The sequence below is a fragment of the Diachasmimorpha longicaudata genome, chromosome 14, assembly GCF_034640455.1.
Source record: "Diachasmimorpha longicaudata isolate KC_UGA_2023 chromosome 14, iyDiaLong2, whole genome shotgun sequence".
Taxonomy (NCBI): domain Eukaryota; kingdom Metazoa; phylum Arthropoda; class Insecta; order Hymenoptera; family Braconidae; genus Diachasmimorpha; species Diachasmimorpha longicaudata.
The window spans coordinates 5,370,472-5,388,389 of record NC_087238.1 but is presented as its reverse complement, the minus strand read 5'-3'; the positions used below and the strand labels follow the sequence as shown (position 1 = coordinate 5,388,389).

The window sequence follows — 17,918 nt, the reverse complement described above, 5'->3', positions numbered from 1 at the left end:
TTAGTGAGTGCTCGAGATAACGCTGGGAGATTGAGAAAAATTCTGACGGTAAAATTATGATTTTTATTTTGAAATTTTAACTGTTATTTTTTGGTATGGAAAATGTTGGTTTATTCGGGGTGAGAAATTTTTTTTTGGTTGAAATTATTGTGAGGGGTAGTTGTGGTGTATTCGGGGGTGATTGGAAATAAATCATTAGGGGAGTAATTTTTATTGAATTTTGATGTCTACGTTGTGGTACGAGGGAGAGTTTTGCAGAATTTGGAATTTATTTTGGAGATAGAGAATATATCGAAATTTAGGGAAATTATTTCGCTTTTGAGGTTTAGATCGAAGATATGATTTTCATTTTTGGATAATGTGGGGCATTATGGAGGTCTTTTTCACATCACATTTTCTTCCTTTTTTAATGAAAAAAATAATAAATTTACTCGTAGAGAAAAATTCTTCAAAAATAACCGAACAGCTACTCATTTTTTTATTGAACGTTTCATTGAATTTTGTTACGAAATCGAACGTAATTTTTAACCATTTTTTTTCTCCCTCTACCACTTTGAAATGTCCAACATTAGTTAATCGAAAATTTCTTCCAAGTATTTCAACTCATCCCATCAAGTTTTAATCTCGTGATTGCTGTGGCAATATTTTGTTGACACATTTGACTTGTTTTCCCTACTACCTCATAAGTAATTTCCCTAATGCCCTCGTTATCATTTTAAACTTTGAGAGGGGGCCGGAGGGTGGGGAGGGGGGTGTGATAAAGTTACTATGGTTTTGATGTGGCCTTTGAGAAGTAGAAATTTAATCACACGACCTCCTATTCGTGTTGCACAAATAAGCACACTCAAGCTCATTCCACTCTCTAGATCTTGAGGAGAGTCGTGGGGGGGTTTGGGGGGGTGGTTGGGGCGATGGGGGGGGGCAGGAAGCCCGGGTGATTCAGTTGGTTTCAGCGGTTTAGTCGAAATCAAACTGGACGTTTGATATAACCCCTTGGAATCTGTTTGATCCGTTTGCAATTTGCGTCTCTCATTGGTGTACAGTAAATTCGTGAACGTGTGTTTACCACGCGTGACAGTTAGTCGAGATGAGATTTCATGCTACCGTAGTTATCATTGGTACGTATTGATAAATTTTTTTATCAATTTGTGGTGATTAGTATCTCAATGGATTGAAATGAATTTCTATTTCCTCTTGAATTCTGGGGATTAATTAGAAAAAAAAAATTTAATTCATGGGAACTATTGATTTTCCAAATATTGATTACAGATTTCCAGTTTTGTTGATAGAATCCGATTAATGGATTAAATTCGAAGAGAATTTGAAATAAAATTTTTTAGTTCTCCTGTGGATTTGTGAAATTCGATGAATCGATGTTTTGGGGTGAATTTGGTAGAATTGATTAGTTGGATGATTAGGGGATAATTGGTGTAATTTTGGTACTGGGGTATAATTGAATTATTCCACCAGTGATTTCAGTTGGCAATTTCATTACATCAGACGCTTGTAACTGTATCCATTGTGAGGATTCAGTCAGGTTGATTGGCATTGAGGAGAACGAAGACGTTCAGTCAGCCGAGAATGGACTTGATAAGGAGGATCTTGATGGTGATGGGAGTAGAACAATATGCGCTAGGGATAGGGATCACGAGGATATGACATTTCCAAGTATTTGTCACATGAAGTGCTACAATGGATGTAGTGAACTACATGTGAGAAAACGAATGGAATTGGGACATGAAATTAATCAATATTCACTTTCCAGGACTAGTAAGAGAGCTTACTTCTTCATGTATTAATTAGGGTGGGATTTACTTGACCTGTACATGACTTCACTAGGATTATTTATTTATTTTCTAGATTATTATAAATTACACGATGGACCATGTCCCAAGAGAATGAAGAAAATTTACTCGTAACAGAGAACAACATATTTTATTCAACTTAATGATGATTAATAAATGTCCTTGAGTATCTGGAAGGTCGTTGTATCGTTTTCTTCGGGGTCATATCGTTCCTCATGTGAAAATTCATAAATCTGTGAGTCAGAGATAAAATTCGAAAACTATCGATTGAATGTTACGAGTGTCTTAGTGCACGGAAACAGGGGGGGGCAAGCCCCACACAGCAGCAGCACATTAGACACTTTGACTTGCTAAACGGGTTAATTTGAATGTTTAAATTCCACCGTCGTGCAACTCAATTTGCAAAGACTCGGTGTCTAGTTAATTCGTTTTTTTTTTCTTCCTCAGTCGGGGGTTTTTTTTTTTTTTCGTCTTTTCCCACTGCCTTGTTACCTCAACGATTGGACTGGACCGGGTAGACTCAAGACGACTAGCCAATTCTCACGTTTTTCTCCATATCATGTAATTAGTAATTGGGGCATTATTAACTCGTGAACATTGAGATACCGGAGGTGAAAGGTATTTTCTGTTCATTTAAGTTCGATCGTTTTTTCGCGATTCTTTGGAGACGATGAAGCGGGGAAAATTGCGGTAATTTTGATTGAAGGGATGATAATGGTCGTGGAAGGGGTGGTTGAGGTGATCGGATTTTTGTAGAGGCGGGGCTTTTGCAAAATGTTTTTTTTTGCGTGATTTTAATGTGCATTATATTACGGTGGGTTCATTACTGATTACTGATTTAATTTTTCAGTTGATTCGTGATTTTTTGAGCTCGTTATGGAGTGACAAATTACATCAATTAAAAAATTGTGTTGTGAAGGAAAATTTATAAAAATTGTTGTGAATATTATTTATTACTGTTTGTATTTAGTTATTATTCATATTAGAGGAGATGTGAAGTTTCTTAATTCGTCTTGCGTGGTGGAAACTAATTTTTTATTTAATTAAGTCCAAGTTGATATGGTATCGTCTGTTCGCGTTGGTGTTGGGATTCCAGTTTAATTAGGGCAGGCGCTTCCGGAAATTTTTCGAAGTTTCTACGAAGTTTAAGAAATTTTTCGGAAAGAAAAAAATTGTTTTTAATGGTTTGGGGAGTTGATGAATTTAATTCGAGTTGACAATATCAATTTTATATTTAGTTATGAGTTTTATTAATATTGATGGCTTATTTAACTCGTAAGAATTAACTTCTTTATATCGTTTAATTTAACTTTATATGGCATCACCTGGTGGGATTAGTCTCTTGTGAAAATAAACAAACTCCCGTGAGTGATCAGGTGAGTTTGGTAAATTTATGGTGCACCGGTGGCACTCAAGTACCCTAGCCCTCTGTCTCTGACATTATCAAACGACTTACATGAAAAGTTTCTGTTGTTTTAGTATTTTTTTTTTTGACTAGCCGGAGAGAAAAATTATTTAACATTTACACTATTCAGTAAAAAATGTGGAACAGTTGTGCATTTTTTCATTGAATATTTTATATTTTTTCTGAAATATTTTGTAATTTTTATTGAAAATTCACTGAAAAAAAGCTCAACTGTTTCGCAATTTTAATTTCAATTTTAATTTTAATTTTCGTGATTTTTGTGAATCCTCGAGATTAAATTTTAAGATAATGACGTGCAAATATCGGATTTGCCATTCGATTATCACAGGTTTCTTTGTAAACATTGCACCAAAATTTTTGAGGGATTTTGCGGTGTAGTAGTAGCTCAGGGGGATGGGAGGGGGGGCGGTGGGATTCACGCTTGACATGGCTTCGCTTATTCTTACCTCTCGGCTGTCACGTGTCGTATTTCTTCAACCCCCGTTGTGGGACAGGTGCCATTTGTCTGGCTTGACTTGCCACAGCTAACAACGCATTTTCTACCAGTTGAAGATTTTCAAATCTCCGATATTCACTCAACTAATTCTTTAATTTTTTGGTGAATATAAATTCAGGGGATAATTAATCACGAAAATGCATATCACGACCGGGGTATCCGCTTCACGTTCCTGCTTCTTGCTACACGGATATATTAATCTCCGATACACCGAGACAGTGAGCTTAATCGAGCGTGAATACTGATGATGAATCATGAGAAGAGAGGTACTGAGTCATTTAAAGATCATGGTGGAAGGGGGGGAGGGGGAGGTGGATTGATTTTTATCGGTAAAAATTATACAATAGTGGGTCGAACGTTGAACTCAATGATTATGTTATTAATAATTTGATAAAAATTACGTGAAGGTTTAACGTGACTGAAAAATTAATTGGATCAATAGAATGAAAATTGTTTTTCAAGTCACAGACGGAAAGAAAAGTAAATAAATGTGTAATAAATTTTGTAATTAATTATATGTGGCTTCGTAAAATTGACTAAACAATAGTATAAAATTCTATAATTTTTTATTAGAGGTTTAATGAAAAATTGATAGATTTATTTAAAAAATGTTTATCGAGGTCGATTTATTCTATTGACATTTTCTTAATTTTTTTCGTTTCGCCCTCTAAAGGGCCAATTTTTACCCAAAATATGACGCCAAAAATCATAACAATAATTTTTATCGAAATCAGACTATAAAAATTCAAAGAATTTTCATTCTCCGCATAATTCTAAATACAAATGACTCCAACGTCAATAATTTATCAACAGTGTAGCTGTTGTTAAATATATTATTCACCACCTACTCGTGGTAAAATGGCACTAGTGGAGGGAACAATGTCAGGATCATCGAAGTGTTTAACCGATATGAGCGACAACAGGGGTGAATGTAAGTCCACTGGATGATAGCCGGGATATTTGTTCTACTCTTTAGCTCCCACGAGTGGCGGTTTGGGGGGATGCAGTGTGTGAGTGGGGGGGGGGGGGGGGAGAGAAGGAGGGGGGGGGGGTAGTTGGATGGCGCGCGCTCTCTGACCGGGTGAAAGGGACAACCCTTCCCTCGTGTTGCATTTGTAAGGGGTGGGAGAAGATCCTACGCCGGGTTAGAACAGACGTTGGCGCCAAGTAGAAAGTTTAGTCGTGACGCGAACGACAAGCGCGATACATCTCGGGGACTAAACGGGTCGGTAAGGACTTTGAGGTGATACTGTTATCATGATAAAGGGGTGTTTACTCGCGATTTGTTGTTGGTGTTTTGTTGATCGAGTGCGAGGACAATTGACTGGTGAGTAAAATATTTATTTTATAGTTCAGATGAATTAAGTTATTTATTAGAGAATTAATATTCTCTGGGGAAGAAATGACGGTCCGGTAATTTTGTTATTATCTCGGGAATTAGTGGCTTTAGGTGAAAATGTCAAATAATATTTTTAACGGGTCGTTAAGTTTGTTAGGAGAAATATTTTGGGGCATTTAAACTCTGAAATTACTTAGGAAGGAGATAATAGCGTAATCAAACTTCGTAATTGGAGGTTTTTTTGCAATTAGGAGTTTTGGGGATTTAATGGGATGAGATTTTAATTGATAATTAATAAATTTATTCAGGTTTTAAATAGGAATGACAGTTCGTTTATTGGTTGAAGACAATGGTATTTTTTTTATCGGAATTTGATAATGAGATTTAATGTTCAGTCGTTTTGTTTAATCCAATTGGTTATCGACGAGTACTTTCCAACGAGTCGGTGAAACTTTGGTAAACCTTCCGGCAACTTCATTATTTCAAACAGGGCTCTTTATCAGTAGGTCGTACGGCGTCTCTGATACGCGAATTTCTCAAGTAAGATGCAACGACAGATAAATTCTCTGTCAGAACTTATAGATTAATTTTAACTTTGATTTTTTATCGTTTTTTTTTTGTTGTAGTTTTGAATCTAGAAATGAGTTTCATAACAACTTTCTGGTGGCACTGATATGGCAACTTTGGAAAACTATTGGAGATTGAATTTTCTTTTTTATTGCACAGCAAAACAATAAAGTAAACGAGGGATCAATATTCAATTATCGGGGAATATATTTATGAAATGAACAAGTTTCACGATTTTATCATTTTTTCTGAACTATTGAGATGTTCATTTTCATATTTTTTATCGTTCGGGGGATGTTTAATAGAGTTACATCCCTTTTACTATCCCGTGGGCCACGGAGACAGTCACATCACCCTGTCAACTTCAATTAACTACGTAAAAACTGAAGAAAAATGTGGATAACAAGTTAAATTGAACTGAAAACAATTTACAACAGATTAAAAAGTAAATTTTCCGTTGTAAATTCTCATTCAACTTTGATAATTATTTTTGGAAAATATTAGATTGTTGAGGAATGATGTACACATGAATTTATTTTGACAGTTATTTTTATAGTCGAAAATTATTTACTTGAATATCACTTTTCAATGTAACTCGATCACAATCCTCCGGAACTAAGGCCTCGGTGGGATGTGCCATAATGTTTTTCGACATCACGCAATCGTGTTTTATTACAGAGGTCTATAACATTTGATGTGTGTGTAAGACATCGGGGAAAGTTTGCTTATGGGCTTCGATGTGACGAGGGTTGTATCTTGTAAACAAGATGCATAATTTGTTGTACAAGTTCAGTCAACCGTGGCGGACACGAGGACTCGGCTCAACATGTGATAGTTTCAAAGTAGTAATTCAATTTTTAGTTACTCACTTGTTAAATTGTTGAATTGAGGATTTGCATTGTCTCGACTTTGCAATATTTTTTTTTTCACTGTCATTGGAGTGAATGTGGGGCTCGAGATTGAATGACGAAACATAGTGTTGGATATGTGGTGAGGTGATGTATTATGGTCCTCAGGTTTTTGAAAAAATGTTTTTTGTACTCGTATCGAAATACAGTATTTTCACGTTGTTTTATTGGAAATACACAGAAGGGATAAATATGTGTGATAGGATAATCCACTGAAGTATAGCTTTTATCACTTTGCGAATCGGTATTCAGCTGATAAACTACATTCCCTGGTGACGATACATCATTTTATCCAAAAATTTTATCTGATGCAGAATATTACAGTAATGTTTTGCTGTAGTTGGTGGAGGTGTACGGTCATTTTAACTGAATGTTTCTCTTCACGTAATTATTCCTCTCCATGTAATTACTTTTTTCATTATCGGGAAATCCCCCGGAAAAACCGCGTTTTGCAATTTTTTCCATAATTTTTCCCCCAACTGTTCCCTCATTTTTTACTGAATACTGTTTTGACTAGAAAATTACCGAACAGCTTCGTAATTATTAAATTAATTTTCTCTCCGTCTAGGCATATTAATCATTTATTAATCATTTCTGAATGAAATGTTGTGATAGACAATAAACGATTTCCATAAGTAGCCGCTAGGCCCCCAGGGAAAAAGTATTTACTATCAAACGGGCAATCGAACTTGTACGATAAAAAAAATGTAAAAAAAAAAAACATGTTCCATGGAAACGTAGACGCGGACAAATACCTGGATCGTGGAGGTAGAAAGGTAATACTCATATCAGGGCAGATGGTCCAGGGGTGGAGGGAAGAAGGAAAAATAATACTTCTGTGAAACCTGGCCTTTTTCAGATGTTTACCATCGATTATTGTCCATGTCGTTGTAGCAAATAGTCTCGTGATGGGGGTCTCGACGGGGTGGGGGGATTCTGGGGGCAGGGGGGTGGGAGGGAAAGAGGCTGGGGGGTAACTTGAAAACATGTACTATCGTGCTACTTCGACGCTTGGTTCAATGGTAAACGATCAACATTCTTGGATGGGAGAGCACTTCAAGAGGTAATTGCATTCGTATTCGAGATGATAGTAAGTGTCACTGTTATTGGAAATTGTTGAGACTTGTGACATCTATTCCTGGGATAATCGGCTATATCAGAATCAATTAACAATTGAAAAATTCAAAAGAGAAAGGGGTCACGTTGTCGATGTTTGATGAATGAAATTTTTCTCGTAAATTGTTTTACAATTGCAACAAATATTTAAATTGATATATTTCACATCTGAAATCAGTTTTCATTAACAATTATTTCCAATTGATACCACTTATCGTGATTTCTATTTATAATTTTGTGGGACAACCGGAGAGATTGGAATTTTTTGCAGCTAAAAAAAAATATCCATATGACCCAATTAGTGATATTCCAAATTTACATTTTAGATAATTGGCGAGACTTTTTCAAGCTTTCGTTGATATTTAACTAGACACGAAACTGTGAGTTTTATTTTATTTTTTTAAATCGCTTGGAATTGATTGCGGCTTCGTGAACATTTTGTTTCCCTGAAAAAAAAAACCTGGAAAAAGGTGACATCAGATATTATTCATCCCCTCTTTAAAATTAACACGGTATCACTCGAGAGCTTCCCCACCTTCACTGAATAACTTTCCAATAATAAACTAACAAAAAATGACTTTAAAAAAAAAAAACCAGAGGAAACTGGTTACCCATAACCGTTGACGTATTCTGAATTTAAAACTAGTCCGGTTTCATCGTTATTGTGAGGGTGAACAAAAAAAAAAGTTGGTGAAGGGGGAAGGGGGTGGAATAAAAATGGAGTACATCTCGCAATAACTAACTGGAATGGTATCGGATGGTCTGTGGGTTCATGTATATTGGTTAGTGGTTTACACAAGAAAAGTAAATGTGAAAAAAAAAAAAAGGATGGAACGATTTGTCCCGGTGGAGCTCATAAAACTGAATCGAATCATCGACTGTACGAAGGATTCAGGAGGTACCTGAGGATGTCCCTTTTACCCTGGGGCCAATTGGTTGCGAAAATTGGAGTTGTCGGATGTTGACTGTGGTACAATTATCGATGAAAGAAGAAGGAGGAGTTGTGATAATTTTTTTGAGAGTAAAAAAAATCAGGGAACAATTTTTAATTAGTTTTTTCTTTTCAATAAATATTTAAGAAATTATGGGCTTCGGTGGTAGTTGTTTATAACGATTTTTTATCGGTGTAAAAAATTATTACTGGGATAGGGTTGGTTGTATGCATGGACTATAACACTAATTAGCTGGGTAGAGGTATATGTTGATAATAAACCACCGGGATTTTCATGAATTAACATGACGCTATCGTGTAATTATCTAGGGATTGACGTGCTTGAATAATAAAAATCAATTTACATCATTAAATTTAGATGGTGGTACTATTAGAACATTGGAATATGGTTGGTTCATCAGGGGAACGATTGTACTCTATAATTAATCATCAATCAGAATATTCCCTTTTCATGAAAATTGTAGATATTGAGATGCGATAATCATGTGAATATCATCGTATTATCGTTCCATTATTTTTTCGTTGTTCGATATTTCTGAATAATACAATTCAATTTCCATTGACAAAATTAGTTATTTGTCTGTGTCGATATCATGAGTTATTAATAATCTATGTCAAAACGGAATTATAACGATAATCATATAATTATCAAAAATTATTCCTCATGGAACTCTGACCAGTGGTTTTAACAATTTCGAAATCGTTTCGATGTTCGTCAATTTTTTTTTTTCATTCCCATTCCGGTAACTTTTCATTCAATTGGACAATTGTATTTATTGTTGTACTGAATTCTCGAGGCCTCTCACCCAGGTAGGAAATGCCAATGTCCACGAAACGGGCCAGGTCTGGCACGAGACTGGCTTGCCAGATCTGGGCCACCAAGCTTGGCCCGAGGCATGGCCAGACCGGCAAAGAGCATGGCTTGCCAGGCTTGGGTCACTAAGCTTGGCCCGTGGTATGGCCAGACTGGCAAAGAGCACGGTTTGCCGGGCTTGGGCAACCACGCTTGACCCGAGGTATGGCCAGACTGGTAAAGAGCATGGCTTGCCAGGCTTGGGTCACCAAGCTTGCCCCGAGACATGGCCAGGCAGACAAGGGGCATGGTTTGCCAGGCTTGGGTCCCATATGGAACAGCATTCCAAAAATTGAATTCTCATGGGGAATGTTCCTTCACTAAATTTTTCGTCCTTTGATTCTCCTTCTTCCGAAGGTACCATTATTTCTTCTGAACATACTATTTCAGGGGAAAATATGCGTGGATATCACCGTATACCACACATTCTATGACAACAGCCCGTAAGATGGCGTGTTGAGTAGTCTGATTGTGGCAGTAGACATGAGTGTCGTGTGCGGCAATTTATTATTTTAATATTACTCTTTTACTATTGTAATATGTCTCAGAGTTCATATTCACGGGTTAAAAAATACAGACATTTTCATCAACTGAAGAAAAAAGAATCTGTAAACGTAGAAGGCGCTAAAGAAAAAACTCCGGATTACAGTGAACGCAATAATGCCGATGAGGAAGAGGTTAGTTTGCCAACAGCCAATGAAATAACTATCCGTAGTGGATCTATTGTGGATCAAATTAGTGGAGATGTCGATGTTCGACATCTCGATGATAATGCTAGTGCTTGTGGTGATAGTTGGTCGGGTGGTGATGGTGATTGTGGCTCGTATAAGCATCTTAATGATTGCATCAGTGAATCCAATAGCAGCGTTGGAGACAGGGATGAACCAATTCTTGGGGGCTCAGGTTGTGATGGTGATTCAGATGACATTGACAATGATTTCAACAAAGTATTCACTGACAGCATTGGAGACAAGAATACACAAACTCTGGACAAATTGGAACCGCGGGGAATGGAGCAAAAAATTAATCAATGGGCAGTGAAATTCAGAAGAGCTACAACAGCAGAAGCAATCGATGAATTGTTAGCCATTTTAAGAAGTGAAGGTTACACATCAATACCCAAGACTACACGGCAGCTTTTGCAAACTCCCCATTGCAGACACCTAACAACCATGAGAGGAGTTCATGAGATTCCAGGTGAATTCATTTATTTGGGAATCGCCTCGGGACTCAGAAAAATAATTTCAACTCAAATTTATCGAGAAAACGACATTTCTCTTCTGGTTCATATTGACGGTATGCAGGTATACCGGAATGCTAAGAAGGAAATTTGGCCAATTTCAATAAAAATACAGCATCCAAATTACACTACCAAACCCTTTGCTGCCGCGATTTATTGTGGGGATGGGAAACCATTATCAGCCACAGAATTCATGACTGATTTTGTTGAAGAGGCCAATGAACTCCAAGAAAATGGTTTGCGCATTGATGACAAGGTTTTTGAGGTGAAAATTGTAGCAATAGTGGCTGATTCGCCAGCTCGAGCATTCATTTGCTGCCACAAAGCTCCTGGAGCCTTCTATGCCTGTGGAAGGTGTTTCACCAAGGGCATTACAGTAGGTTGTGGAAGACGAGGAAAACGCATATATCCAGTGACCAATGCAAATTTACGCACTAAAGTATCCTACGAGACGCGAGTTCAACCAGAACATCATTATGAAGGTTCTGTGTCCCCGCTGCTCTCTTTGGATAGATTCGATCTGACAAAACAAGTGCCATTAGATTTAATGCATTTATTCTATTCTGGTAATATGAAATGGCTGCTGGATAAATGGCTAACGAGAAGTTCAGCCCAGAGGATCAAATTAGCTGATGTTCGTCGGCTTGATGGTATTATGAGGTCATTAAAAGCCGATATCCCTATTGAATTTCAAAGGAAAGAATTTGATGTGAATAATATCTCAAGATGGAAAGCATCACAATTCAAGTTTTTCCTTAATTATTGTGGTATCGTCGTGTTACAAGATTTCTTACCGAAACCTTTACGTTGTCATTTCTCATTATTTGTCTTTGCTAGCAGAATTTTAAACAGTAAGGAATTCGTTAAGGATTTGAGTGAATATGCTGGATCTCTGCTAAAAATTTGTTTCGAGACGTTACCTGATGTTTATAATGATGAAGGGGCTCAAGTTCTCAGTTGGCATAGTATCATCCACGTTGCTAATGATGCCCAATACTTTAAAATTCCTCTGAATGAGCTCTCAGCGTTTTGGGGAGAGAGTTACATTGGTTTATTTAAAAAACTCGTTCATTCTTCGATAAAACCACTCACACAAATTATCAACAGACTAACTGAGATGGAGTCTGGAGGAACCATGGTAATTAATCAGAAACACATACTGAGTGATTGGGTTATCGCGAGAAAGCCTACAACGATGATAATTGATGGGGAAATTCATTTAACATCAAATATGATCAACATCAATGGTCTAACCTTGACGACAAGTCATCCAAATAACGTGGTACTCCTAGATATTGAGAAAGTTTTCGTAATTTCACAAATTCTCGTTAAATCAGGAAAATCCAAAATTTGTGATGATCTTACTGGTATATATATTTTCGGACACCAGGAAAGTAGTAGGGAAGAGGCGTTTAGTTATCCAGACTTTTCCAGTCGAGTAGGAATATTCTACATTAAGTCCTGGGCAGCTGAAATGACATGTAAGAAGGCACACAAAATTAAACACAAATGTGCTTTATTAAATGTAACTGGACGACAATACGCCATATCCCTCCTCCACTAGAAAATAACGTAAAAATTGTTCGCATTGTGAAATGCAGTTTTTTTTTGGTAAGAGGGTATATGAATGAGGGTATATGTTTTAGTTGAACTCGTGATTAAAATTGTGGAAGAAACAAACAATTTTATGTTTTAAATCAACAATCGACATGAAAATCCGATCATCGAGGTCGTTAGAAAATTTCAATAGTGGAGTCGTTACATGCAAGTGGGACATAAATCGGTTAGATCTGGCGTCCGTGTACATAACCTTTCATAATTGCTCGTATCATCCGTTTATCGGGCTTTTTGTCTCAAATTCGGATTTCACCAACTAAGTTGACGGTAAATTACAAGAAGTGAGAATTTAATGTGAATTAAATGTGTGTTAAGTGTTTGACAGATATTTGTGATATAATCGTTTTGAAGGAATAGTGGCGCTAAAAAAGAAGCATCAGTGGGGTGATGACAAAAAACCGTTCAAAACACATGGAAATAGAAACGCAATTTTTTCTGTTAAATAATAAGCTATATGCATCATTCTGCAAAGTTATCAGTTTATATGAAACTACTCGAAAACACCAGGTTCAATTGTACGAATCGTGATTTTTTTTCATAACCTAAAATGTCGGAAACCTCACATCCATCTCGCGATCCAAAAAATCTCAGCGAACCATTCGCAGTCATCGAATTTCTCGAGAAAAACGAAAAAGGGCTACCATGCATTGATTTGGTGCCGAAAAAATGGTTTAATAGTGCAGAAGAAGACACCTGTAAATTCCCACCGACAACTGAATATCATCTACTTGACGACTACTTGGAAAAATTGCACTCGCCCAAGGACTCTTGGCAAAGTTATCCATTTTGCTTCATCACCGGAGCAGGTACAAAAATTGAAATGACTCCACTTATAACTTGATGAATTGCTCGATGGGTTCATTTCAATATTAAAGGATCATATGTTGATTGTGTTCAGCTGATTTGGATCAGGGTCGCAGAAGATTAAAAAAGGCCCAAGTAACTCTCAACTGTGAGACAACCGATGGTGAAAATGATCGAAAGGGGGGGAGGTCCGAAACTTCCTCGAAAGCAAAAATTTCAGCAAAACCCTTAACTGCATCAAAGTCTCAACTAAACAACATCTTTAGTACTAAAATCCCGATTCCACCTAGAAATCAAACTCCAAAGTCTGGTAAGTCCTGTTAATATGAAGTAAAAGTCAATTATCAACAATTATAACCACTCTTAACCCCAATTATTCATCCCCAATTTATTCAACTCTCGTATTTAACATCAAAAGACCCATCGTTCCCTAAATTGGGAATTAGATTGACCGAATTTTTGAAATCTTTTACAAAATAAATATTAATTATGTATCTGTGCAGTCATTACATGTGTATTTGTCTCGAAACATCGTTTTAAGAGAGAATCGCATTGAATGATTTTATAAGAAAATTTTTATTATGTTGTGGTCGAAAAATATTAGGTTATTTTTTTTTATTGCAATTCTTTACTCATCAAAAAATTGAGTCGCTAACAGAAATCACTACGTGCGAACAAGATAAAGTGGAAAATTTATGATTTACACTTGATATGATTGTTTATACATAAAAGCATTGGAATGTTGAGGGGACGAGAAACGTTCCATTTTTCCCCACCATCTCTTATGTAGGAAAGCATTATAATTCTGTTGTGAAGAGGTAAATCAAAGTGAACATCTACGGAAAATGGTAAAATTTTGATAGAAACCTTTTTTGTAGGAGCGATAGGTTCTACAAAAAAAATATTTTTTCAAATGCATGCATTCTTTCCCCACTTTGAAATAGCTATAAAAAACAAAGGCTGGAGACAACTTACGTTGTGTTACTACTTCACTACAAACTTGTAAAATTTCGTAGGTATACAAGCAAAACCAAAGACAAGATTTCAAAGCATTTACCAGAGTGGATCTGACTCTGAAGACGAAAATCATGATTGTCTTATAGCTAATCCTGAGGAGATTCGAGCCTCAAAGGCTCAAAATAATTCTGGCTTTTTGCAAATGTCGAGTAAATCGCGATCTGTACCAACAGGTAATAAATCAATTTTGAGGTAATATGGGACTGTAGCACGTAATTCTAAGTTCGTGTTAATTAAATGATCCGGGCAGGGATAAATCATCATTTTCAATAATTTCCAGGTGCATGTTTATCATTTAAACAGCGGTCAAGGAAGAATATTACTTTGCTTAAAGACGTCGAAACTGATGAATCTGAGAGCAATGATTCCTCCGATGGAATTCTGCAGTCACCTACAAAATCGATGGACTCAGCGAGAAATACAAGAAAAGAACTTCATTTGACACCTCCTTCACCACTAGTCCATAACGCTTCAGGTAAAATCGGCTCGGATATTCCATGACCAATCATCGGCCAAGTTCCTCCCGCATGAAAAAATTTATATTTATAAATATTTGAAAATGGTCCAATTTATATTTTGAACATTCTTTACAAAATTCGGAACTTATATAGAATTAGATTATATTATATATTTTTGGTGGGGGCTTGGGTAGTTTTTTTTTCATCTGATGCTGCTACCCATCAATTTATATCGTTTGGTCCTCCTTTAATTTCATAAGGTAACCGAAAAAGGCGTGCATCGTCTACTACACGCGCTGAAGACGGATTGAATTCGATTGTGAGCCCAGGAACTCCAAAAACTTCACGATCAATGATGGTACACCCTGCTAAGATGCCAAAAATGCTGGGACCACAAAACCAGTTGTCATCTAGTCATTATGCTGATAATGAACGTCGAATCCTGAACTCCCTTCGAGATTACTTTGATCAGCAATTAGATGAAAAGCTCGAAAATTTAAGACGCAGGATGGCTTACGATTTAAAGCAGTCTATGAATGAGCTCAAGACCACAATCATTGGCACTAATCTAGCCCCAGCTTCTGGTCCTAGCTTGCTTGAAATACAGAAGCAGATGTCTACGCCACTACCATTTGAAATGGATGATAAGTTCCAGGAATACGAAGCGATATTGACAACGGACCCAAATCTCGTAGAAACACTGGTAATATATCTGAAATTGATCGTTTTTCTTCTTTTTTATGTAAAATCAATAAATTGGGCGGTGACACATGCACTGGGTTCGTTTTCTGGTGATGAAAAAATCTTTCATCACCGGGACTCAAGTCTACGTCACTGGAACGCTTTGGTTATAGAACCAACCCGCTGGCGATGAGCCCAAAGATGTCTTCTCATGTTCATAAATTCAAAAAAATTTCCCTTCTTTTATTTTTAGCGATTATTCATGAGAGTTTTGATAAGCAATAAAAAAGAGATGAAAATATGTGTTTCCACTATCCTATCTGCGGTTCTGAGGAAGACAGTGTCACTGCACTATTCTGGTTACGGAAAGGAAGCTGGCGGAAAGAAAAAGAAAAATTTTTATAACACTACAGTATGCAAAGTGCTGATTGATGTGATAATTGAGGTAATAGGATCCAGCACTGATGAGAAGAAGATAATGTCAGAAGTAAGTACTTGGTTGTCACGTTCTGGCGATCGAGAGGGTGGGGGTAAGGAACGACAACGCGGGTCAAGTCATCATAACGAGAATAATTCAGTTTGTTCCTTTGATACCAATCGATAATACTTCATTTTTCCGGGATAAATGGAATTGTAAAATCACTGTGTTAATATGACTCCATTAATTCATTTTCGTAATTGTATTAGTTGTGATATTCTTGATAAAAGGTACGATTAATAGGAAAAGTTTATATTATCAATATATTTTTATCGCGAGGCGTTTCATTGGGCAGAATATATATTAATATATGAATATTGTTTAGTATTCGGCTGTCATTGAAGTATTAATTATATTTATTATATTTCTCCTGGCGAGGTCGGAAATCCAGAAGATGGAAATAACAATTGGAAAATGTGATGTATCTTAGCATAATAAAGTATTTTCTATGTCATTTCCTCATAAGTTAGATCACGGGAATAAATATCCGTTGTTGGTTCAGGGATTAAATATTATGTCCAAAAGTTTAAAGGGAAAAATAATAAGTGGATTTTTAATTTTTAAGAAAAATTCTAATGAAAGTAATTTCAGCCATTGAGAGCTGTTTTCAGTATTTGGTGATTCAAGTCAAATAATATTTATAAGGTTGAAGTTTCACAATCGGACTGCGTCCATATTCCCCAAAGATTTCAAATTTAAGGGTTGAAATTAATTAGTTATATGTAATCCTATCCAAGACTTTTTTATATTTCTAAGTTTGTTTGAAAGAGTGAATATAATAAGCAATATTATATAGAACTAGCACACAATCAATGCAACTAAATATCATTCTATGTTCCGGAGTTGCAGATGGAGAAGACATTATTGTAAAAAAAGGACGTCTTTCCGAGATGAAAAAATAATTCTTATCAGGATAATTCGTATCAGCAATTGTCTATGGATATAAGAATTAATTCTTATCATCCATAGCGGAATAAATTATCCATAATATTGCTATTATAATGACTGTTTTCATGCTTGAATTGAAGCACGATAATTTATCAATTCTAAACTACTAATTTAAAAAATAACATTGGTGCGTTATTTTGTTGGATATTTTGTTAATACAATCTTCGAATTCTGAAGACTGACTGCTAATATTATTAGATTGTAAGAGAGAGTTTATTAAGACTTAATATGGTATGTCGTATTAAATTTCGGATTCAAATGATCTACGTAGATTATTTATTTTAAAAGCGGATGAAAATAATCCACAAAAGATTTTTCTACAATTTATACCTGCAATCATTTTTTTGAGTTTTCATATTCTGTTCGCGGAAAAATCTCATAGTTGTGATTATCTTTCATGAAAATTGGAGATACAAACACTGCATATCTTTAACTGTTCAACCAAAATCGGATGAAAACATGTACTATGTCGATAGGAGGAAAAAAGTTTTTGATTGGCTGAGTTTTTTTGTCAATAGATTTAATAAATTTAAATATAAGTTTTGTCACATAATAAAACTGTTTTCTGTATAATGTTGAAGGTAATAAATACATGTCTGCTTATCAGATATACCGTTCATATATTTATTGGTGATTCTGAACCCAATACAGGCAACGGTTGGAGCCTGGCCACAGCTCTGGTCGTAAATCTGGGCCAATTTCGGGCCGAATGGTCAGCCCAGAATGCGGCCAAAGTTCGGCAATAGGTCTGGGCCAATTTCGGGCCGAATGGTAAGCCCAGAGTGCGGCCAAAGTTCGGCAACAGGCCTGGGCCAATTTCGGGCCGAATGGTAAGCCCAGAGTGCGGCCAAAGTACGGCGACCGAAGTCTGGCCAAAGTTCGGTCCCAGGCCTGGCCCCGTGTTATCATCCCAGGGTCTAGCCAAGTTCGGCGCGAGTTTGGCTGGAGCCCGGGTGCCGAGCTACGGCAGCTCGGCGGCCGTGCTTGTACCAAGGTTGGCCCATTCGTTTTTTCCTACCTGGGCAATTGAATGATCCGGATATAAACGATTGTATTGTATGAGAACAATGGGCACAATGACAACTTCTCCTCCAGCATTAATGGGAAAACGATTAAACCTGGAAGGAAGTGATGGTTCTTCCTGAATCTTGAAGGATCTCAATTCATTTTCTATTTCTTGTTTCATTAATTACACCTACAAGACGAAATAATT

The 17,918-nt window shown here is 36.5% G+C and overlaps 3 protein-coding genes across 4 annotated transcripts in view; all 3 read left to right on the top strand.

Annotated features, from left to right (window-relative positions):
• The first annotated feature begins 927 nt into the window (after window positions 1-927).
• LOC135169336 (uncharacterized) lies at window positions 928-1,981 on the top strand. The gene is made up of 3 exons (XM_064134244.1): window positions 928-1,118; window positions 1,471-1,770; window positions 1,861-1,981. The coding sequence occupies exons 1-3, from the start codon at window positions 1,088-1,090 to the stop codon at window positions 1,917-1,919; spliced, it is 390 nt and encodes a 129-aa protein (XP_063990314.1). The 5' UTR covers window positions 928-1,087; the 3' UTR covers window positions 1,920-1,981.
• Window positions 1,982-4,850: 2,869 nt separating this feature from the next.
• LOC135169334 (opioid-binding protein/cell adhesion molecule homolog) overlaps window positions 4,851-17,918 on the top strand; it is a 97,309-nt gene continuing 84,241 nt past the window's right edge. The window contains exon 1 of one of the 2 annotated variants that reach the window (XM_064134240.1): window positions 4,851-5,054. In XM_064134240.1, the coding sequence (XP_063990310.1) occupies window positions 4,985-5,054 (70 nt within the window). In that variant the 5' untranslated portion in view covers window positions 4,851-4,984. The remainder of the gene's footprint in view (window positions 5,055-17,918) is intronic. The other variant, XM_064134241.1, reaches the window with a different exon arrangement.
• Window positions 12,867-17,311, top strand: LOC135168995 (uncharacterized). The gene is made up of 6 exons (XM_064133660.1): window positions 12,867-13,125; window positions 13,218-13,433; window positions 14,140-14,313; window positions 14,421-14,615; window positions 14,859-15,301; window positions 15,533-17,311. The coding sequence occupies exons 1-6, from the start codon at window positions 12,867-12,869 to the stop codon at window positions 15,881-15,883; spliced, it is 1,638 nt and encodes a 545-aa protein (XP_063989730.1). The 3' UTR covers window positions 15,884-17,311.

Excerpts from the sequence above, each read along its gene's own strand:
- LOC135168995 (XM_064133660.1), top strand. The coding sequence starts at position 12,867 with ATGTCGGAAACCTCACATCCATCTCGCGATCCAAAAAATCTCAGCGAA. Across the intron at positions 13,434-14,139 it reads AAATCAAACTCCAAAGTCTG|GTATACAAGCAAAACCAAAG; the intron begins GTAAGTCCTGTT and ends AAAATTTCGTAG. Across the intron at positions 14,314-14,420 it reads ATCGCGATCTGTACCAACAG|GTGCATGTTTATCATTTAAA; the intron begins GTAATAAATCAA and ends AATAATTTCCAG.
- LOC135169336 (XM_064134244.1), top strand. The coding sequence starts at position 1,088 with ATGAGATTTCATGCTACCGTAGTTATCATTG. Across the intron at positions 1,119-1,470 it reads TGCTACCGTAGTTATCATTG|TGATTTCAGTTGGCAATTTC; the intron begins GTACGTATTGAT and ends TTATTCCACCAG. Across the intron at positions 1,771-1,860 it reads ATATTCACTTTCCAGGACTA|ATTATTATAAATTACACGAT; the intron begins GTAAGAGAGCTT and ends TTTATTTTCTAG.